Source organism: Ceratotherium simum, chromosome 7 (assembly GCF_057802395.1).
Source record: "Ceratotherium simum simum isolate JZ-2026a chromosome 7, ASM5780239v1, whole genome shotgun sequence".
Lineage (NCBI taxonomy): Eukaryota > Metazoa > Chordata > Mammalia > Perissodactyla > Rhinocerotidae > Ceratotherium > Ceratotherium simum.
The window spans coordinates 34,984,847-35,003,510 of record NC_141906.1 but is presented as its reverse complement, the minus strand read 5'-3'; the positions used below and the strand labels follow the sequence as shown (position 1 = coordinate 35,003,510).

Sequence of the window (18,664 nt, the reverse complement as noted above, 5' to 3'; positions counted from 1 at the left end):
ACATATCAGTTTTCAATTGCTATGTAACAAATTATCCCAAAACTTAGCTGCTTAACACAACAGCAACAACGTTTATTATTTCACACAGTTTCTGAGGGTCTCATGAGCAGCTTCAGTATGTGGTCTGACTTGGTGTCTCAGCCAGGGTGACAATCATCTGAAGACTTGACTGGGGCTAGAGGATCTGCTTCCAAGATGGAGAACTGATGCTGGCTGTGCAAGGAGACATCAGTGTCTCACCACATGGACATCTCTGTTGCTGCTTGAGTGTCCTCACAATATGGCAGCTGGTTTTCCCCTAGAGCAAGTGATCTAAGCAAACACAAGGAGAAAGCCACAGTGTCTTTTAGGACCTAACCTTGGAAGTCACACTCTGTATTTCCACATATCCCATTGGTATCCCAGGTCAGCTTTACTGTGTGGGAGAGAGTCACATCCACAAGGGCAGGGATACCAGAAGGTGAAGATCATCAGAGGCCGTATTGGAGGCTGGCTACCATGCCTCACGTGGGGGTCCCTGGTGTTGTCAGGAGGTGATAGCACAAGTCTTGGAGACACCAGACTTGGCCCTGTGTGAGTGAGTGTCCTGAGGCAAAGAACATACCCTGTCTTACCATCAGGTTCCTCATCTATCAAATAGATAATAGTACCTCTTTCTCAGAGTTATTGTGAGGATTAGATGAGATAGATATATAAAGTGCCTCACACAGTGTTTACAGTACAGAAATTGGCCTGTGATAGATGGTAACTACTATTTTTATTATTTAGATTACTTTCAGATTTATCATATTTTCAAGTTTGCATTTTTATTTGTCCTCCTTGAGAATTTGTTTTGAGAAATAACATGCATACATTCAAGGGTTTAAGTACATTTAAGTGTATGGCTCAGTGATATTTTACAAGGTAGCCATCTCTTTAGCCATATCCCAGATCAAGATAGAAAACATTTTCAGCAAACCCATAAGGCTCCCTCATGCACCCACCCACCCTGAGACAACCACTATTGTGACTTCCATAAATATTGCTTACTTTTGCCTGCTCTTGAATTTTTTAGAAACAATCATACAGTATAAACTCTTGTGTCTGGCTTCTTTCACTTAACATGAATGAATCTGTGAAAATCTGTGAGCTTCATCCATGTTGTTGCACTGACGAATAGTTTTTTGAGTTGCTTTGGAGCTTCCCATTGTGTTAATATACTACAATTGATTTATCAGTTCACCTGTTGATGGGCATTTGAGTTGTTTCCAGATTCTTATGAATAGCACTGTTGTTATATTATGGTTACCACAGAGTAGACTAAGAATATGAAAGTAACCAGCTGTGTTTTATATTCGTTTTTCTATTTAACCCTCTCAGAACCCATATGAGGAGACATAATTATCTTCATTTGACAGTTGAGGAAACTGAGCTCAGAGAGGTTAAGTGATTTGCTTAACATCAAATTGACTATAACCCAAAGAGCGGAGAGAAACTGCCCAATGACCCCAGAGCCCTTAACCACTATGCCAGGAGTCAGGGGACCTGCGCTCAAGTCTCCATATCCACTTACAGTGTGACGGGTTCCCATGTAGTGTCCCCAGGCTATGGCCCCCTCCCATGAAAACGGAGATGATCCTACTTATGACCACAGAGCGGTAAAACTTATGAGAATAAGACATACAATCACTTTGCTCAGTGTCTGGAGTATAGTTAAGTGTTTGATAAATATCAGTTTCCTTCCTTCTGAAAAATTAAAAATCTTTACTGTTAGAGATGTTTCTTTGAGTTTTCAAGAACTTTCAAAAATCTCAATTCATTCCTTTAACAAACAACCAAGTTAGAATTTCCTAGGAAACTCCAGATTTTCATCACATTTTGTCTGCCACAACCTCCCGGTGTCTCCGTTCCAGGAGGACGAAGATCCCAGAAGAAGAGAGAATTGCTCCTAGTGTATCCAAAATGAAAATCAAATCTTCCAAAGGGACTGCGTCCTTCTCCTGATATACCCCGGAGGGAGACTAGGGACTTGAAAGGGAGGAAGGGGCTCTACGAAATGGCCTGGGTCTCTGGAGCTGAGGCCCCTGTTGTGTCTATATGTGCTGCTGTGCTCGCCCTCAGACCCAGAGGGAGCCTGGGGAGACCTGGCAACAGAAAAACAATTCAGCAAGTTGGCTGATCTTCACTGAAGCCAGAAGCCATAAAGAAAAAGAAATACAAGTTAAGCATTTCTGCATAACGAGAAAAAAACAACAACATAAGCAATGCCAAAGGAAATGGGAAAAATATTTGCATTATATAAAATATATTAACTTCTTTAACATATAGAAAGCCTTACAATCAATCAGTAGGAAAAATAAACAGCACAATAAGAAAAATGTACAGAGATGATAGCAATTCACAGACACGTAAATATAAACATCTGATAAACATAGAAAAATGCTCAAACTCACTAATAAAGTAGTGAATATTAAAATGACTTTAAAACATTTTACATCTATCAGATAAGCAAGGATTAAAAGGATTCCAACCTTTAAAAGGGTTCCCTGTTCCAACCACTGTGCTAGGCTGCCCTCATTACTGTTACTATTATTGATATTAATGGCACAAAACCAACTCTGTCACTGCCTTATGGTAGGACCTTGGGCGTATTCTGTCACCTCTCCAGGCCTGAGTTTCCCCATGTGTAAACCTACAGGTAGGGGTAGAAGAGCGTTGCTCCTTTTAAGCTTCACAGAGAAGTGATTAGGAGTCGAGGCTGTGGCTAGAGGCGGTCCCCTGGGGCCACTTCCTGGCTCTTTCCTTCCCAGCCGACCATGTGGCCAAGTTGATTGTCCACTGTAAGTCTGAGTGTCCTCATCTCTAATGGGGGTCATAAAAGTCCCGACCTCATAAGATGGTTGTGAGGATTAAAATGGACACGTGTCTGTACACAGCTTGGTCCAGTGTCTGGCAAAGACCGACTTCCCCATCAATGGTCACTATTATTATCATTGTTGTTATACAATGTTGATACAAGTTATAACTTGTTATCAACAAGTCATCCTTCTCTCTCCTGCATGAAAGTCTTCTGAGAGCAAAAGACTCAGTTATTCAGGCAGAAAGCCTGAGGGCAGTGTCTTTCAGAAAATCATAGACTTACAGAATGTAGTCACTTAACCTGCTTTAAACTCCTCTCCTCTCATCTGCTAAATGAGGGTAATAAAGAGAAACTCAGAGAGTTGATATGAGGATTAAGTGGAATAGCATAAATCAGTCTCGCTAGTTTTCATTACTGGAGCTCTAAGAGAGCTTAGAAGGCAACCCGTGTAACCATGGTAATTTTTAGCTAAAGAGACCCACAGATGTTTGGTGACTTCATTCAGGTGGCACAGCCTAGTTGCTACCCGATGCTGGGTCGAGAGCCCAGGGGATCGGAGCAGACCCTGGATTCTACTAGAGACCTTTATAGGATCTGAACCCTGCCTCTCTCCCACTCCTCTCTTTGCCACTTCCCGTACCTCTACTCCAGGCATACCCAACTCTTAACACTCGTAGCTCCCTGCCTTGGGTCTCTGCACATGCAGTTCTGTCCACCTGGGACACTGAAACCAGCCCACCCTGTACACACACGTGCACACACCGCACACATGCACACCCCACAATGCCTCCCACAGGCCAACTCCTGGCTCACCTTTAGACTTCTACTTAAATATCACTTCCTGCAGGAAGGTGCCACTGGGCCCCAAGGTTTCATTAATTAAGGGTCTGCTCTTTGTGCTTCCCACTCTCAGAGCACTGTGGGGTAATTGCCTATTCTGGGTTTGCTCGTCTACTAACTTCTCAAAGACAGACAGGACCCCATCTCATTCCCCTCCATAACTCCATTGGGGTGCTGGTTGGAGTCCCCTGCGGGATCGCTGACAAATGAGTGGGCAGGATCTGGTTGGCAGGACACTCCAGAAGGATGCTTGACTTTCTTCCCCAAGAGGGTGGTGTTCCCCTCCTCTGACTAACCCAGGAACCTGTGACAAATTACACAGAACCAGCCACCCCTCCCAGCTTCACAGACCACTGGACACTGTGGACTTGGCACGTAGGAACACCCCAAATGCATTTCCTACCCTGCAGGCAACTCTCTTCCCTCATTTCCCCAACCATGTGAAATCCGAGGCAAATGCAGTCCATGTGTGTCAGCACTAAAATCAGGGGGATGCTGCTTCTCAGACTCTGGCCAAGAAACACCCAAGAAGATTTATACTGAAGCTTCACCCAGTGCCTTCCTCTCCGGAAAGCAAGAAATCCCATTTGCCAGCAGGGATCAGACTTTGCTATTCAAGGAGCAGGGCCAGATCTGAACTCCTGGGCTTGAGATGTTGAATGACTTTAGACTCCAAAATATATACTCTTCCCACTCCAGATGAGCCCTCTTGGTTAAAAGAAACAAAAACAGCCAACACCTTTATTCCTTTTCTAATCCAATGCCCTCAGTCAGGGTGACCAGGGTAACCAGCCTTCCCAGGCAGGCTTGAAGACAGGGCCTTTTCATTAGCTCGTTGTGCTGATTTCTGGCTCCATTTCTAGTGTCCGATCCCCCACTACAATGCCACTGGTCTTGGCATGGCTGAGAAAAAGCATGGGTACACAATCTACCCACTTGGGTTCAATCCTGCTCTTCATCTTGAGAACCGAGTGACCTCAGGTTTTCTGGAGCTCATTTTCTTTGTCAGTAAAATGGGAACAATAGTACCTACTTCACAGAGGTGTCACAAGGACTAAATACGATGATGTATGCAAAAGCTCCTTTTATATAAATGAGCACCAGCTGAGGAAACCCCATGCTGGCCAGACAGGGCCATAGGGTAGACAGAATATAGGCTTGGGAGTCAGACTTGGATTTGCAATTTCCTACCCGTAGATTTTTGGTAAGTCACTTGGCCTCTCTGTGCCTCAACTTACTTATCTGTAAAATGGGGCTTTTATATTGTAAGCTCTACAAGGACAGTGTTATGGGTTGAACTGTGTCCCCCCAAAAAAGATATGTTCAATTCCTAATCCCCAGTACCTCAGAATGTGACCTTATTTGGAAATTGGATCATTGCAGATGTAATTGGTCGAGATGAGGTCACACTGGAGTAGAGTGGGCCCCTAATCCAATATGACTGATGTCCTTATAAGAAGACAGCCATGTGAAGACAGAGGCACACACAGAGAGAGAATGCCATGTGACAATGAAGGCAGAGAGTGGAGTGATGCATCTACAAGCCAAGGAACACCAAAGATTGCCAGCAAACCAGTACGAGCTAGGAAAAGGCAAAGAATGATCCTCTGTAGGTTTCAGAGGGAGCATGGCCTTGCCAACACCTTGATTTTGGACTTCCAGCCTCTAGAACTCTAAGACAATAAATTTCTATTGTTTTAAGATACCCAGTTCTTGGTACTTGGTTATGGCAGCCCTAGGAAACTAAACCACTACAGACAGGAACTTTACACAACTCTGCTTCTCATTGGATCCCAGCACCCAAGCAGAGAGCCTGACTCGTGGTGAGTGTTTTTTCAATTTGTTGAGTGGGTGAATGATGCTTGCTGTGAAAGTTATGTTGGGAAGCGTGTGTGAAGTGCTTAGCACGGGGCTTGACGCCCAGAAGGTATTTGGTAAATGTTTAATTCCTTTCCCTTATCTCAAAGTCTCCTTTCTGTACAGAGTGTAGTTTAGGATAAAAAGTAAGCCTATTCTTCTAATTTTTGCCTAAAACCTCCTAATGGGCCCCTGGCTTTGAGAATCTCCTCTGGGGAAATTCACAGTCTGCCTGAGACAGGGTCACTTGGGGGCAGGTTTGGGCAGCCATCTCTCCACTTGTCCATGCTCCCCCGACTGAAAAATCTCCTTGATTTTTCAAGATTTCCTGGAGTGAGAGTAAAGGTATTTCTGGAAAGCTTGGCCCTTACTTTGTTTGTGCTTTCCCAAAAAAGGTTTCAAAAAGCTTTGTAGAAATCTAATGGGAGCAGGAGGCTTTGGCAGAGCGAGCAAACTCAGGGAAAGCTATTTATAATCAAGGCGTTTTGGGGGAAAAACTATTTAAGGAAAATGCCTCTCAGTATGTGCTTACATTCACACCACAGGGCTTTCTGTTATTTTTTTTTTTTTTTTTAATTTTTGTTGAGCTACAACAGATATCCAGAAAACTGCACAAACGATGAATATACAACTCTGGCTTTAAGGGTTTTCTTTCCTGGTTAATCTCTTCCAGTTCATTGATTACACTAATCTTTGACTGCCCCTTTAAGACTCCATGAAAGATAGAGTGAGCTTCTAGAAAGAACTCTAGCTGTGGGCTCAGGTGGCCTGGGTTTGAACCCCAGCTCCACACTCACTGGCTCTGTGGCTTTGAGCAAGTTGTTTCACTTTTGTGAATGTTATTGTCCCCCTCCCACGACCGATGAGAGATCAGGGGAGTAAACCTTTGAATTTACAAATGCACATTCTTGTGTTTGTTACCTTATTCATTCAGATTATTTTAGTGGGATAAATAAAGTGGCTTAGGGTCCAGCAGAACACGGTACAGAGCCCAGCCTCGCACCCACTATCTGGGTGACCAAGAGCAGGCTCTGAGCCTCAAATTCTACATCGGTCAGCTGGAGAGATGCTCACGCCTTGGCAGGGTGTGTGAGGACTGATTGAGAGGATGTATATCAAGCTTCCACAATGCTGGACACACAGTAGGTACCCAATTAATATCAGTGCCCTCCCGCCTCCGGCAACTTGGCCCTTTTTCCTCCATAACTCCCAATCTCTTGCCTCTCCTCTGCCCTTAATACCTCCACCAGCCCCCTGGTATCTGAGTAGAAATGGGGCTTGGCAATCAGCTTGTGCTCTTCCTTTGTCTTGGGGCCTGGAATTTTGCAGCTGTGTAAATTGAGTCGGGGGAGGGAAATATATATTAGATATAATATACATATATACACACGCATATATGTATGTGTGTGTATAAAAATATATATATTTTTTAAACCCCAGAAGTAATAAATGACTATGAAAACAGCTGTTTGGAAGCACTTTCTTAATCAAATCTCAGTGCAAAAGTGCAAAACTTCCTATTGAACAGAGCACTCTTGACCACAGATCCTTCAAGGCCTGCCATAAATTTCAGTGGCTCCTTGGTCACGTTTGCCAGCAGATTCTGACAGACAGAGATAATCCAGCTTGCCTTGTGCCTTCCCTCTCCCCCATACCCCAGGGAAAGTGACCTCTCAGTCCAGCCTGAGTTGAGCCTCCAGAGGCCGGGATGGAGCATCTGAAACCCCTTTGGAGGCAGCCCTGGGAAAGGTTAAAAGAACCTCTGAGAATCCCAGGGTTGCAGCTGACAATTGGAGCTCCATGGGTCTCCCATTTCCCCTGCCCTCGCCCCCCAATGTCGCCCTCACCACCCGTCCCCTCCTCCAGCGTCCCTGCCTCTTTCACATGAAGTAATGTGCTTCTGTTTCCTTCACCCATGAGACTGGGCTCCCCTCCAGAGGAAGGGCTCGTCTCAGCTCTGTGTCTCCAGCACCCAGGCAGGGCTTCACACGGAGAGGCTGCCTGGTGTCTGGCTGGGGTTGGTGATAAAAGGGAGGTGGGGAGTGCTACCACTGTTGAGCACCTGCTGTATGCCAGGCCCATGGTAGGCCCCAGACATACATGCTCTTATTTGTTTACTCTTCCCAGGACCCCTGGAAGGTAGGCCCAGATCCTGAAGATCCCAGGGCTCTAAACGATGAAGCAATTTGCCCCAAATCACAGTAACCAGTTTTAAATCCAGATCTTACTCACTGCCCCTCTCCTGGGTCAGAGTCCCACTTAGCCCCTTACCAGTTGTGTGTCCCTGCACAAGTCTCATCACCTCTCCTAGCCTCAGTTTTTCTATCTGTAAAATGGGGGTGATGGTCATTACCTCACTTGGATGTGGCAAGGATCACATAAGACCACGAATGTGAAAATCCTCTATAAACTGTAAATACTGTTCACATGTAGGAATTGTTTTTATTAGTAGCTCAATAAGTTAAAATAAATTCCAATATGTTCTGGGTACCAACTATATATGAAATCGCTGTGTGGGCTGTGAACATATGGAGATAAATAAGATCAGTCTCTGCCCTCAGGGAACCCATGAATAAGAACACATGCATGGTGGCCTTGAGTCTGCAGTATTTGCACATACGTAACGTGGCCCCTGGCAACCACTCAAGGCTCATTTCCTAGCACTCTCCTCCTTACTCTCCTCCAGCTCTTCTAGCTTCCTTGCTGTCCCTCAAATGAACTTGCTTCTGTTGCAGGGACTTTGCAGTTGCTGGGCCCTCTGCCTGGAAAGCTCTTCCTCCAGCTGTTTGTGTGGCTCACTCTTTCCCTTACTTCAGGGCTCTGCTTCAATGTTGTCTCCGCAGAGAGGCCTTCCCTGACCACCTTTCTTAAAACAGCACACCCATCCTATCGCCCCTAACCTCTTACTGCACTTAACTTTTCTTCACTGCATCTATCAGCACTTGATCTTGTTCTATATAGTTATTTGCTTCCTTGTTGTTTGATTTTCTCCTCCGCTAGAATGTCAGCTTCTGAGCAAGGCTTTGTCTTCCTTGCCTATCAGGGATACTTAGAACAGTGCCTGGCACAGGGTAGACACAACATAAATATTTGATGAAAGAATCAATGCCTACCACTTAATAATAAAAAGACAAATGACTTAATTTTAAAATGAGGATCTGAATAGACATTTTTCAAAGAAGATATACAAATGGCCAAAAAGCACATGAGAAGATGCTCAACATCCTTAGCCATGAGGAAATGCAAATCAAAACCACAATGAGATACCACTTCACAGAATGGCTGTAATCAGAAAGTCAGATAATAAAAAGTGTTGGCAAATGTGTGGCAAAATCAGAATTCTCAAGCAGTGCTGGAATGTAAAATGGTGCAGCCATTGAAAGCAATCCAGCAGTTCCTCAAAAGGTTAAACAGTAACCATAAAATCTAGCAATTCCGTTCCTAGGGATATACCCAAGAGAAATAAAACACACATCCACCCAAAAGCTTGTGCATGAATGTTTATAGAAGCATTGTTCAGAAAAGCCAAAAAGTGGAAACAACCCAAGTTTCCATCAACTGATGAATGGATAAACAAAATGTGGATAAACAAAACAATGCAATATCATTCAGCAATAAAATGAAATGAAGTCCTGATCCATGTTACAACATGGATGAACCTTGAAAACGTTATAGTACATGAAAGAAGCCAGTCACAAAAGAGCACATATTGTATGATTCCATTTATAGGAAGTGTCCAGGACAGGCAAATCCATAGGGACAGAAAGTAGATTACTGATTGTCCGGGGCTGCAGGCAGTTGGAGCAAAATGAGGAGTGACTGTTAATGAGTATGGGGTTTCTTTTAGGGATGATAAAAGTATTCTAAAATTGATTGTGGTGATGGTTGCACTACTCTGTGAATATACTAAAAATCATTGAATTATACACTTTAAAAGGGTAACTCATATGGTATGTGAATTATATCTCGATAAAGCTATTATTACAAAAGAAATCAATGAATGTCCATATTTAATATACCCATATCAAACAAGCAGACTAGCCGGTAGGCCATCCTGTGTGAAGACCAGAGTGACTTGAGGTGCTCTCTTCTCAGTGTTAAGGTGGAAGGCACTCCAGGAACTGGGCTTCCCCACAGGCAGGCAGGTGAAAGCAGAGCTCCTTTCCTGGGGAATGCTGAAAAAAACAGAAATGGCCCTGAGAAACCTGTGAGGAGGAGAGCTGGGGATCAAATGAGCGGAGCCTGAGAAATTTACTGCGTCCTGTTTTCCAGAGACCATTTTCCCAACATAAGTCACAGCGACAGATGGCCCCGGACCTGCTTCTGAAAATAACCACTGTCGGGGAGAGGAGAGTTGAGTTAGTGGGAGCTGCCCGGCTGGGGAGTAAGACCCACAAGATTTAATAGGCTGGAAAGAAGGCGAGTTTGCACCCAGGAGGCTAGGGTTCTACCAAGCTCATCCCATTAGGGACCTGAGCAGAAGCTGTTGTCTTTGCTGCCTTTCTGTGTGTGTGTTTTCTTCTCTTTAAAATAACTTTTATTGTTTTTTTAATCTTCTTATCACATTTGTTCTTTGAAAAAATTAGAAAATATAGAAAAATATAAAGAAAAAATAAAATTCATTCATAATTCTACTGCCCCAAGGAAATGGGTATTAACATTTTTGTACAGATTGCACACACACTTAAACGTCAGAATTACTTTTTATATAGTTTTTCTTCATGCTTTTTTTATATCCTCTTTCCCATTTCCCTAAACATTCTTTACAAGCATGGCTTATAGTGTCTGCATATTAACATTGTACTGATGTGCCTTAATTTACATAATTAGGCACTTTTTAACATTAAGGATGTTTTTCCTTTTTAACATTTAAAAATTTTTTTTACTGTTTACTATTGCAGATGATGTTGTAATGGGTATCCTTAGAAGTAAATCTCTTGAAAAATCATGATTATGTTCTTGAGTAAATTCCTGGAAGTGGAATTGCTCAGTTAAAACTTTTCCCCGTTTTAAAAATCAGTTTTTACCAAATTATACTACCAAGATCAGTGCATAAAATCTTGTTGTACTTAAAACCAACATTTATTTTCCACCTATTAGGTGCTAGATATTTTCACATTATTTCATTTTCTCCTGAAGTTTTAAAAAATAATTTTTAAAAGTATAAAAAGAACTATATGTGCTCATCGTAGAAAAATCTGAAAATATAAAAGCATATTTTAAAAATTAAAAATTGCCCATATCAGTAATAACCAGTTAAAGATTTTTTTTCAGCCAATCTTTTTTCCTATACATTTACACAAATTCATTCATTCTATAAACATTTTATGAGCATTTACTATGCTGAAGGAACCTGACTTTCCATTGTAACTGAAATCATTTTTATCCTGTGTTTTTCCATGGTCTCCTGTAGTCCTCCGTACAACCCCTTGAGGTGTGGACTGCTGTAACTCCTATCTTGTAGAATACTGGCCCACAAAAGAACCCTAGAGTATTCTAGTCCAACTCCCCAACGAGGAAAGTGAGGGCCAGAGAAGTCAGGGGACTTGCCCGCGATCCCACGATGCTTGTTGACCTGCACCCAGATCTCTTGACCTCTAGTCTGTGCAGCAGACTACAGCCTCTGATGTGGAACTGAATCTGATATGGAACTGAATCGAAAATGGGGTGGCCGTGTAATTAATTGTCCAAATCAGGACATTTTTAGAGTAAAGGTGGGGCATTATTATTAATTAATGCAGGATAACAGACGTAAATCGAGGCCATCACTGACAAACCAGAATGTATGGTCCCTCTAGCTCTCTAGCTTCAGATTTCTAGCACTTTGAAATGCTTTGCAGCGGTGGATTTCAAATAACTATGTTCTGCAAACCAGTTCAAATAACTGTTCTGCAAACCTTTTCTGAGCTGAGATGCTGGGCCAGGCCAGGATGCAGAGATGAGCAGTCTATGGTTCTTGCTGGGGAGGCTGGGCTATTCACACAGTAGATGTGAACACCACTCACTGGAGTCCAAAGTGGGACATGCTACCATCCAATGGAGTTCCTGGTCTGCCAGCAGACCCTTCATATCAGAAGGAGATCCCAGTTTTCCTCAATGCCCCATCCTCTGCTCAGAACTGAGTCGGGTCTTACTTGTTCAGTGAAGCAACTGGCTGTCCTGTTAAGAAGAAATAGATACAAGGTTGGCATGTGAGAAGAGATGAAATGCATTTGGTTTTAAGTGGAGGAACTAGAGTATTTCTAGAAAGGAGATGAAACACAGTCAGCCTTTACAGGAAGGATGAATCCATCAGCTCAGGGTTCCATTGAGATGAAGTACTTGTGTAGGTCTCAGGATTTTGTTTTGGTTTTTTCCAGGTATCGTTTATTGAGTAACTGCTGTGTACTGGGCACAGTGCTAAGCGATTTACACACAGGCTTCTGAAATGCAGGGCTGCCAGTTCAAAGGTTCTTAGGAGGTTCTTCCAATCATCCAGGGAACTGCCTGGGAAGAAAGTGCCCTCCCTGCAGCACACAGCTGGTGCTCTGTCTTTACGGACGGGACTCGCACTTCCCCGCGTAAGCCGGCCGGGATTTAGCCGGCTTAACATAGATCAATAAGATTCCATTTGTGTGTTTAGGTGGACTTCTCTGGACTGCTGAGAAAAGTGTCAAAAAGTGCATTTTGTTAATGGTCTTCTGTCTTTGACAGAGTAATAAACTTGTCCATGAGCTAGCCCCTCACACTTTAGTCTCATGGCATATATTCCAAAGACACAGTCAGAATCCAGAATGCTAGAAGGCTCTTCCTTGAGAACTAGCTGGCCCTAGTAATAGGGTAGATTTCAAATGTAAAGGAAGGCTACCATCAGTTCACACAAAGATGTGAGTAACTGAAATTTTTCTTTCTGCAGATCTCAAGATTCCCTTGTCATATGTTCTTGTCACATATCATGGCTGCCTCCTTAACACTTTTCCTCTTTTTAGGACATCAACAAGCAATATATATTGATAAAGGTGTCATTGTCAGGCTTACGGATCTGTCATTGTATATTCCCCAAAACCACCCTGTTCTTGCTATGAATTATATGAATTTATTCAGCTGAGGGATGGCAGAGGGAATCAGTATTGGTTGAGCCCTCACCATGAGACTGCTGGGCTCCTTACAAGCATAATACCAATCCCCTCATCAATACTTTGCAGTGAGTATTAGCACCCCATTTTTCACAGGAGAAAACTGAAACCAAGAGAACTGAGGTCCTTACCCCAGGTCATATAGCCAGTGTGAACCTGGGCTTTGATCCGTGGTTTACACCACAGGAAGCCTATGGTCTTTCCACCTTAGATGTGTTTCAGTTAATGGACAGGAATCTCCCTTTCCCTACTCCACACCAGGGTTGATAAATCTAATTCACACCACTCAGTGGAAACAGCATTGTGTTTTTGGATTCTCACCCAGGTTCTGTGACCACAGACAAATTACTTCACTTCGATAAGCCTCTATTTCTTGACCTTGAAAATGGGGATGAATTTTCCTACAAATAGGGTTATTGTGAGGAAAGATCTTACAAAACACGTGGCCCAGTTCCTGGCCTCCAGGAGGAGCTCTGCAAATGTTTGTTCCTTCCGCATCGGACCCCGACCCCAAGCATATGGGTGTCTACACTCTCTCACTTTGTTGCTTTCCTCCTCCATCCCTGTCTACTATAAGCTAGAGCTAGGCTCACAGAGACTTCTTCTCAAGAAATTTGGGTGGCTCCCCTCCACCTTTTACTGGCCCCCTTGGTTGTTGAGGTGAGGTATAGGGAGGTTCATTCCAATCATGCCATCTCATTTTATCATGGACACAGTGGAAAATTCTACAATACCAGGTTCTCTTCAGCTGATAATCAGGATACATGGGAAGTCAGCCTAAACCCCAATTCCATAGTCTCATGGCATCAGGCGTCCTTATTTCCTACATGAACATGCACCTAGGCCCCATCCAACAGGCGAGCCCAGGTCGTGTGGACTTTCATCATCCTGGCTGAGCTGAGCCAATTAGAAAGGAGATCTGGGTGGCTAAGCAGATGCCTTAAGTTTAGAGAGCAGATCCTTCTAAAGCACAGCCCAGATCTTATCACCTTCCTGCTTTAAAAACTTCCATGACTCCCCAGTTAAGGTCTGATTTCCATTTCCTAGTGTTCAAGGCTTAAACCTACTGTTCAGAGATTCCTGTCTGACCGCTCTCTTTACATAGACCTTTTGTGCCATAATCAAGGTATTCTCCTTCCCTCCTACCTTCCTTCCCTCCTTTCTTCATTTAGCAAATATTTACCAGATAAATATTTATCTGCTTTCTATGTGCCAGACCCTGTGCTAGGCACTGGGAAATCCTGTAATGGATAAGCCAGGCAGGCTAGCGGGCAGACACAGACAAGTAAACACTGCAGTGTGGAGTGTTGCAACAAGGAAAGTACGAGAGCCGTGGGAGCACCCACAAGGGATGCCAAACCCAGGCTTGAGGCATCAGGGAAGCCTTCCTGGGGGAGGTGATCATGAGGGTAAGCCCTAAGGCTGAGTAAGAGCTAATGAGACACACGGGGTGGTAGTGATGAGGGAGAAAAAAACAAAAGGAAATGCTCAGGGAGAAGGAACAGCATGTGCAAAGGCTCAGAGGCAAAATTTTATAGCTGTGCTCCAGAGGGGGCCACTCAGATAAATTCAGTGCAAATGGTACCCTGAAATTGTGCAACTCAGCAAACTTGGGCAAAAGAGAGAGCAGTGAGTTTGTGGAAACATGAGCAGGCGAGCACGTCTCAGCAAGTCTCAGCCAGTCTCAGCCGACATGGTGCGAAGTTAATGGTAACACATGAGACTTGAGAGGTAAAGGAGGGTAGGCAGATTGCTTGAGATGAGGTGAAGGCTGAGGACCTTAGGCTGGAGTATTCCTCCCTCTGCTGTGGATGCTCACACACCTCTCTCTTCCTCTCTTCCTCTCTTCCCACTGGAATCCTCTGTGGCTCCAGGAAGCCTTTCTCAGTTCCTCCTGTTGAAATGAGCCCCCGCCCCCCACCCTCCCATTGCACTGGACCATCTTCTATTCTGACAGGTGCTACCTCTGCCTTGCTTAGAGCCCCACCCCACCAGCTCCTTTGGGGCTTTGTCTCTCACAGTTTGTACCCCTCTCACCTTCTAGCCTAACCAGTGGGTGTTTAGAAAATGTTTGTGGAATGAAACAGTGTTCGCCACACTTTTGCAATCATGCGCTGCTCTTATAAAACAGATAAAGTTCGCACCCCTCACTTTATACACACAGATTTATGCATAGCAACATCTAATGGGTTTAGGTGTTTACTGGCTGGCACACTGTTCTCAACGTGTTACTCGTTTTAACTCCTTTAATCCTCAGAGCAACCCTGTGAAGTAGGTATTCTTTTTTAATTTTTTGTCTCCACTATATAGATGAGAAAACTGAGGCAAGATGAGAAAAAGGGTGAAGTAACTTGCTAGCAAGTAGTGGAACTAGAATTTAAATGTAGGTGGTCCAACTCCAGAGCCCATATTCTTGATACAACCCTACCCTGCTTCTGTAGATGTTGAACTGGTACAGCAATGCATTTCACTACATGTATTTCAAGCACTAATGTCTTATATACATTATAAAATATATATAAAATAGAAATTCAAAAAGGGTAAGATAAATAAATATTTTCTTGCACTCCAGGGGATGGTTCTTTGCATCCTTCCTTGGGACCACTGAAATTAAAAGCTGCTTATGACTAAGAGGAAGGGAATTAACATGTTTCCAATAATATCTGTACATCACAGAAACCTCATGAGTTATTGTGCACCTACTAAGGGTCTGGCACCTTCTTAAGTGCTTTGAATATTAGGTTATGAATATTCAGAGCAAGCCTGCAGGTCTGAGGAAAAGCCTGGAGATCAAATGGAAGGAGAAGAAACAGGCGTGAAACCTGGGAAGGCACCGTGCTGTTCTCAGCCTAGGGTCTCTGAAGTTTGTGATGGAACAATTTACTTAGTTCTGGAACTATTTATTTCATAAAGCTTGACAGATTTACTCAGGAAGAGGCTGTAACAAGCACCCTGGAACAACATATCGTGTTTCTTAACTTTTGTTTGAAATTCTAACAACTCAGCATGGTGTGGTACTGGTTATCTCGAGCCCATCAGAAGCTCTGATTAGAGATTATAAGATGTCTTTGGTTAATAAAAGATGAGGAAATGAACATATATTTGCTTAATAAATACAGCCTGGTCGACAAAATCTTTCCAAAACTGGGACCCGCAGGGGAAGGGGAATCATGAATGGGGTTCTTCGTGGGGTGATTTCATTCAATTTAATAAACATTTGGTGAGCACTGCCCCTGGGTTCCTACTTGCTCATGCATACTATGTGCTCAGATATAGTCTCTTCAGTCCTCGCAACAATTATGTAAAAGGGGAAGGGTGCCCAACTTACAAATGAGGAACTGGAACTCATTTTCCCAAGATCAGACAGCTAATAAGAGGCTAGGTGGTGATGCAAACCCCAATTCTGTTGAACTCCAAAGCCTGATCCAAGAATGCACTGTACCCCAAGAATGTGCCATATACTTTTATGTGGGAGACAGGTACAGATAACTGCAAACATAGCAGAGCAAAGGTGACAGCAGAGCTAAAGACGAGATTAGTTCAGAGAAAGGCATGATCACCCTATAGTGCTGCCTGGTAAATGGTGTCAGGGAAGCTCCTCAGAAACACTGGTTTGGATGATTTTAAGGTGAATCATAGCCCGGGTTTTTAGGTAAACCGATATACAGATGGAGAAGCCACCCTAGATGGTACTTTGGTCATTGATTCCTGCCGCCTCAATTGCTCTTACTGAATTTCTAGTATGAACCAGCCAAATGGCGTACACAGCAGCTCTATAAAGTGCTGTCACATATGCTTAGGCTCAGGGGTTGACATAAAGTCACGGAACCTGCAAAATCCTGCAGGATTTGGTGACTGTGAACTGAGTGAGCTTCTTTTGGTAGATAGACCACAAAAAGCTGGTGTTTTTCCCAATAATCAGCATCTCTCTGTGCCACCGCCTCCTTAGAACCCTCCCGTATCTTCTGATGGCATCTCCGGGCTGCCCTATGTTTTCTAAAGTTCAGTCTCTTTGAAAAGCTAGATGGATCTGATTATGTTTTAAACCTTCTATCAGTCAACCTGGGAGAAAAGAAACAGCCGTTGCTGTCGAGTGGACGCATTGCCTGTATTGTATACTGTTATATGTCTGTGCTTATGTCCCCTCTCTTGTAGACGATGTACTGCACATGTCTAAAGGCCTGCCACAGATAGGGCTGCAAATTGATCTCAAATGTCTCGTCCCAGGCCATCACCTTCTCCTTCTGAAGAGCTGGGAGTGTGCTCACAGATCTATAGCAAGCTGGGATTTTAGAATCGGAGAGCTGTGACATGTTAGAAACTTGGAGTCAAGCATACTGTGTATGAGTGCGTCTTGGAATTCATAGTGTTAGTGTCCTAAAATTATAGGATTTTTTGATCTGATACTATTAGACCTTAAGGATCGTAGTATGTTAAACCCCTGGAATTCATCTATTCAGCAAATATTTATTTAGTGCCCACTATGTGCCAGGCACTATGCTAGGTTCGGAGGATACAGAAGTGAAAAAGACTGCTCAAGTTCTTGCTCTCAAGGAGTTTGCAGAGAATGCCAGGATTTAAGAGCTTTAAATGTTAGATTCTTGGAAAAGTAAAACAATAGTGTGTTGAAACCCTAGAATGCCAGCGGTGGAGGGGGGCCCTGGATCATTCTCTCCAGCTCTCTACCTTTTATAAGGCCCAGAGCCTGTTCCAGGCATGTCGGATTAAAATCTCACTAATAAGAACATCATTTCACTTCCGTGACATCACAGAATAGCCAGCTTGAAGGGGCTCAGCGATCACCCAAGGCGGCTGCCTCTTTTACTGGTGAGGCCACTGAGGCTCAGAGGGGGGGGCAGCCATATCACAGGTAACACAACAGGGTCAGAACTAGATCCCAGGTTTTCAGGCCTCTCGCAGAGAACAGGCAAAGGAAGAAGGGCTTCTCGTTTGTTTGGAGGTGCCCTCTTTGGAAGGCGTACAGACTTCTGCACGGAGGCCAAGGCCCCCGCTCTTCAGAAGGAGTTTGCACCAACTTTTTTTGCGGAGACATCATCCCCGTCCTGGGCCACGTGTGCAGTAGATCGCCGGGTGTTGAAAGCCCCCCTCCCGCCGTTGATGCGTGTTTTATTTTGCTCCCTCCCCCTCCCCGTGTGCCTCAAAACCAATTTTCATTATTTTTTTTCTGTCTGTGTTTGTCTTTGTGGTTCGCAGGTGCTCCCTTGCATTGTTCATCCGCTTCATCAACCCCTATTGAGCAGTCCCCCTCCCCGCCCCCCTCCCCTCCGCCCAATGAGAACCAGAGGCGGTTGCTAGGCAACGGTGTGGCCCAGCCAACCCCGGACTCAGACTCTGAGGAAGAGTTTGTCCCTAATTCATTCTTAGCTAAAAGTGGCTCCGTCAGCCTGGGGGTCGCTGCGAACGGTAAGTCGCTCTCTCTTCCTAACTTTTGTGGGTTTTTTTTTTTCTTTCGTTGGCAATGATGATTAATCTGCTTGCTTGGGCCACTTGCAGGGGCGGAGGGGCCTGGTGCATGGGGGGCTGGGGGTTGTGGGGGACCTGACGCAGCTCCGCAGCTCCAGCAGCCCTGCTCCTGCCCGGCCGCGCCACTGGGGTGTGCGGGGGTTGGGGAGCTGCTGTCCCCACCGCCGTGACAGCAGACAGACAGAGCTGCACAGACAGAGCTGCACAGACAGACACAACGAGACAGAAGCATCAGTAGAGGCGCAGACGGGCAAAGATACAGAGACAAAGATCAACACGGAAAAAGAAAAGAGGTTAAAACAAAAACTGCACCTGTTGGCTACCTACTGTGTGCCAGGGACTGTGCCAGCCACTGCCACTTGCTTTATTGGATCCTCCTCACAACCCTGCTTCAGTGACCCATATTATTGTGTCCTCACGAACCATGAGAAAACTGAGAGAAAGAATACTACCTGGAGCCTAGTTCTGGCTTTGCAAGTTCTCAGCTTTCACACTGCCCTGAGACAGAGGGCCTTGAAGTCCCAGGCAG

General features: G+C 44.3%; 1 protein-coding gene across 1 annotated transcript in view; it reads left to right on the top strand.

Annotated features, from left to right (window-relative positions):
• TENM4 (teneurin transmembrane protein 4) overlaps positions 1–18,664 on the top strand; it is a 404,318-nt gene that overhangs the window by 100,526 nt on the left and 285,128 nt on the right. The window contains exon 4 of the mRNA XM_014790360.2: positions 17,866–18,075. Coding sequence (XP_014645846.2) covers positions 17,866–18,075 — 210 coding nt within the window. The remainder of the gene's footprint in view (positions 1–17,865; positions 18,076–18,664) is intronic.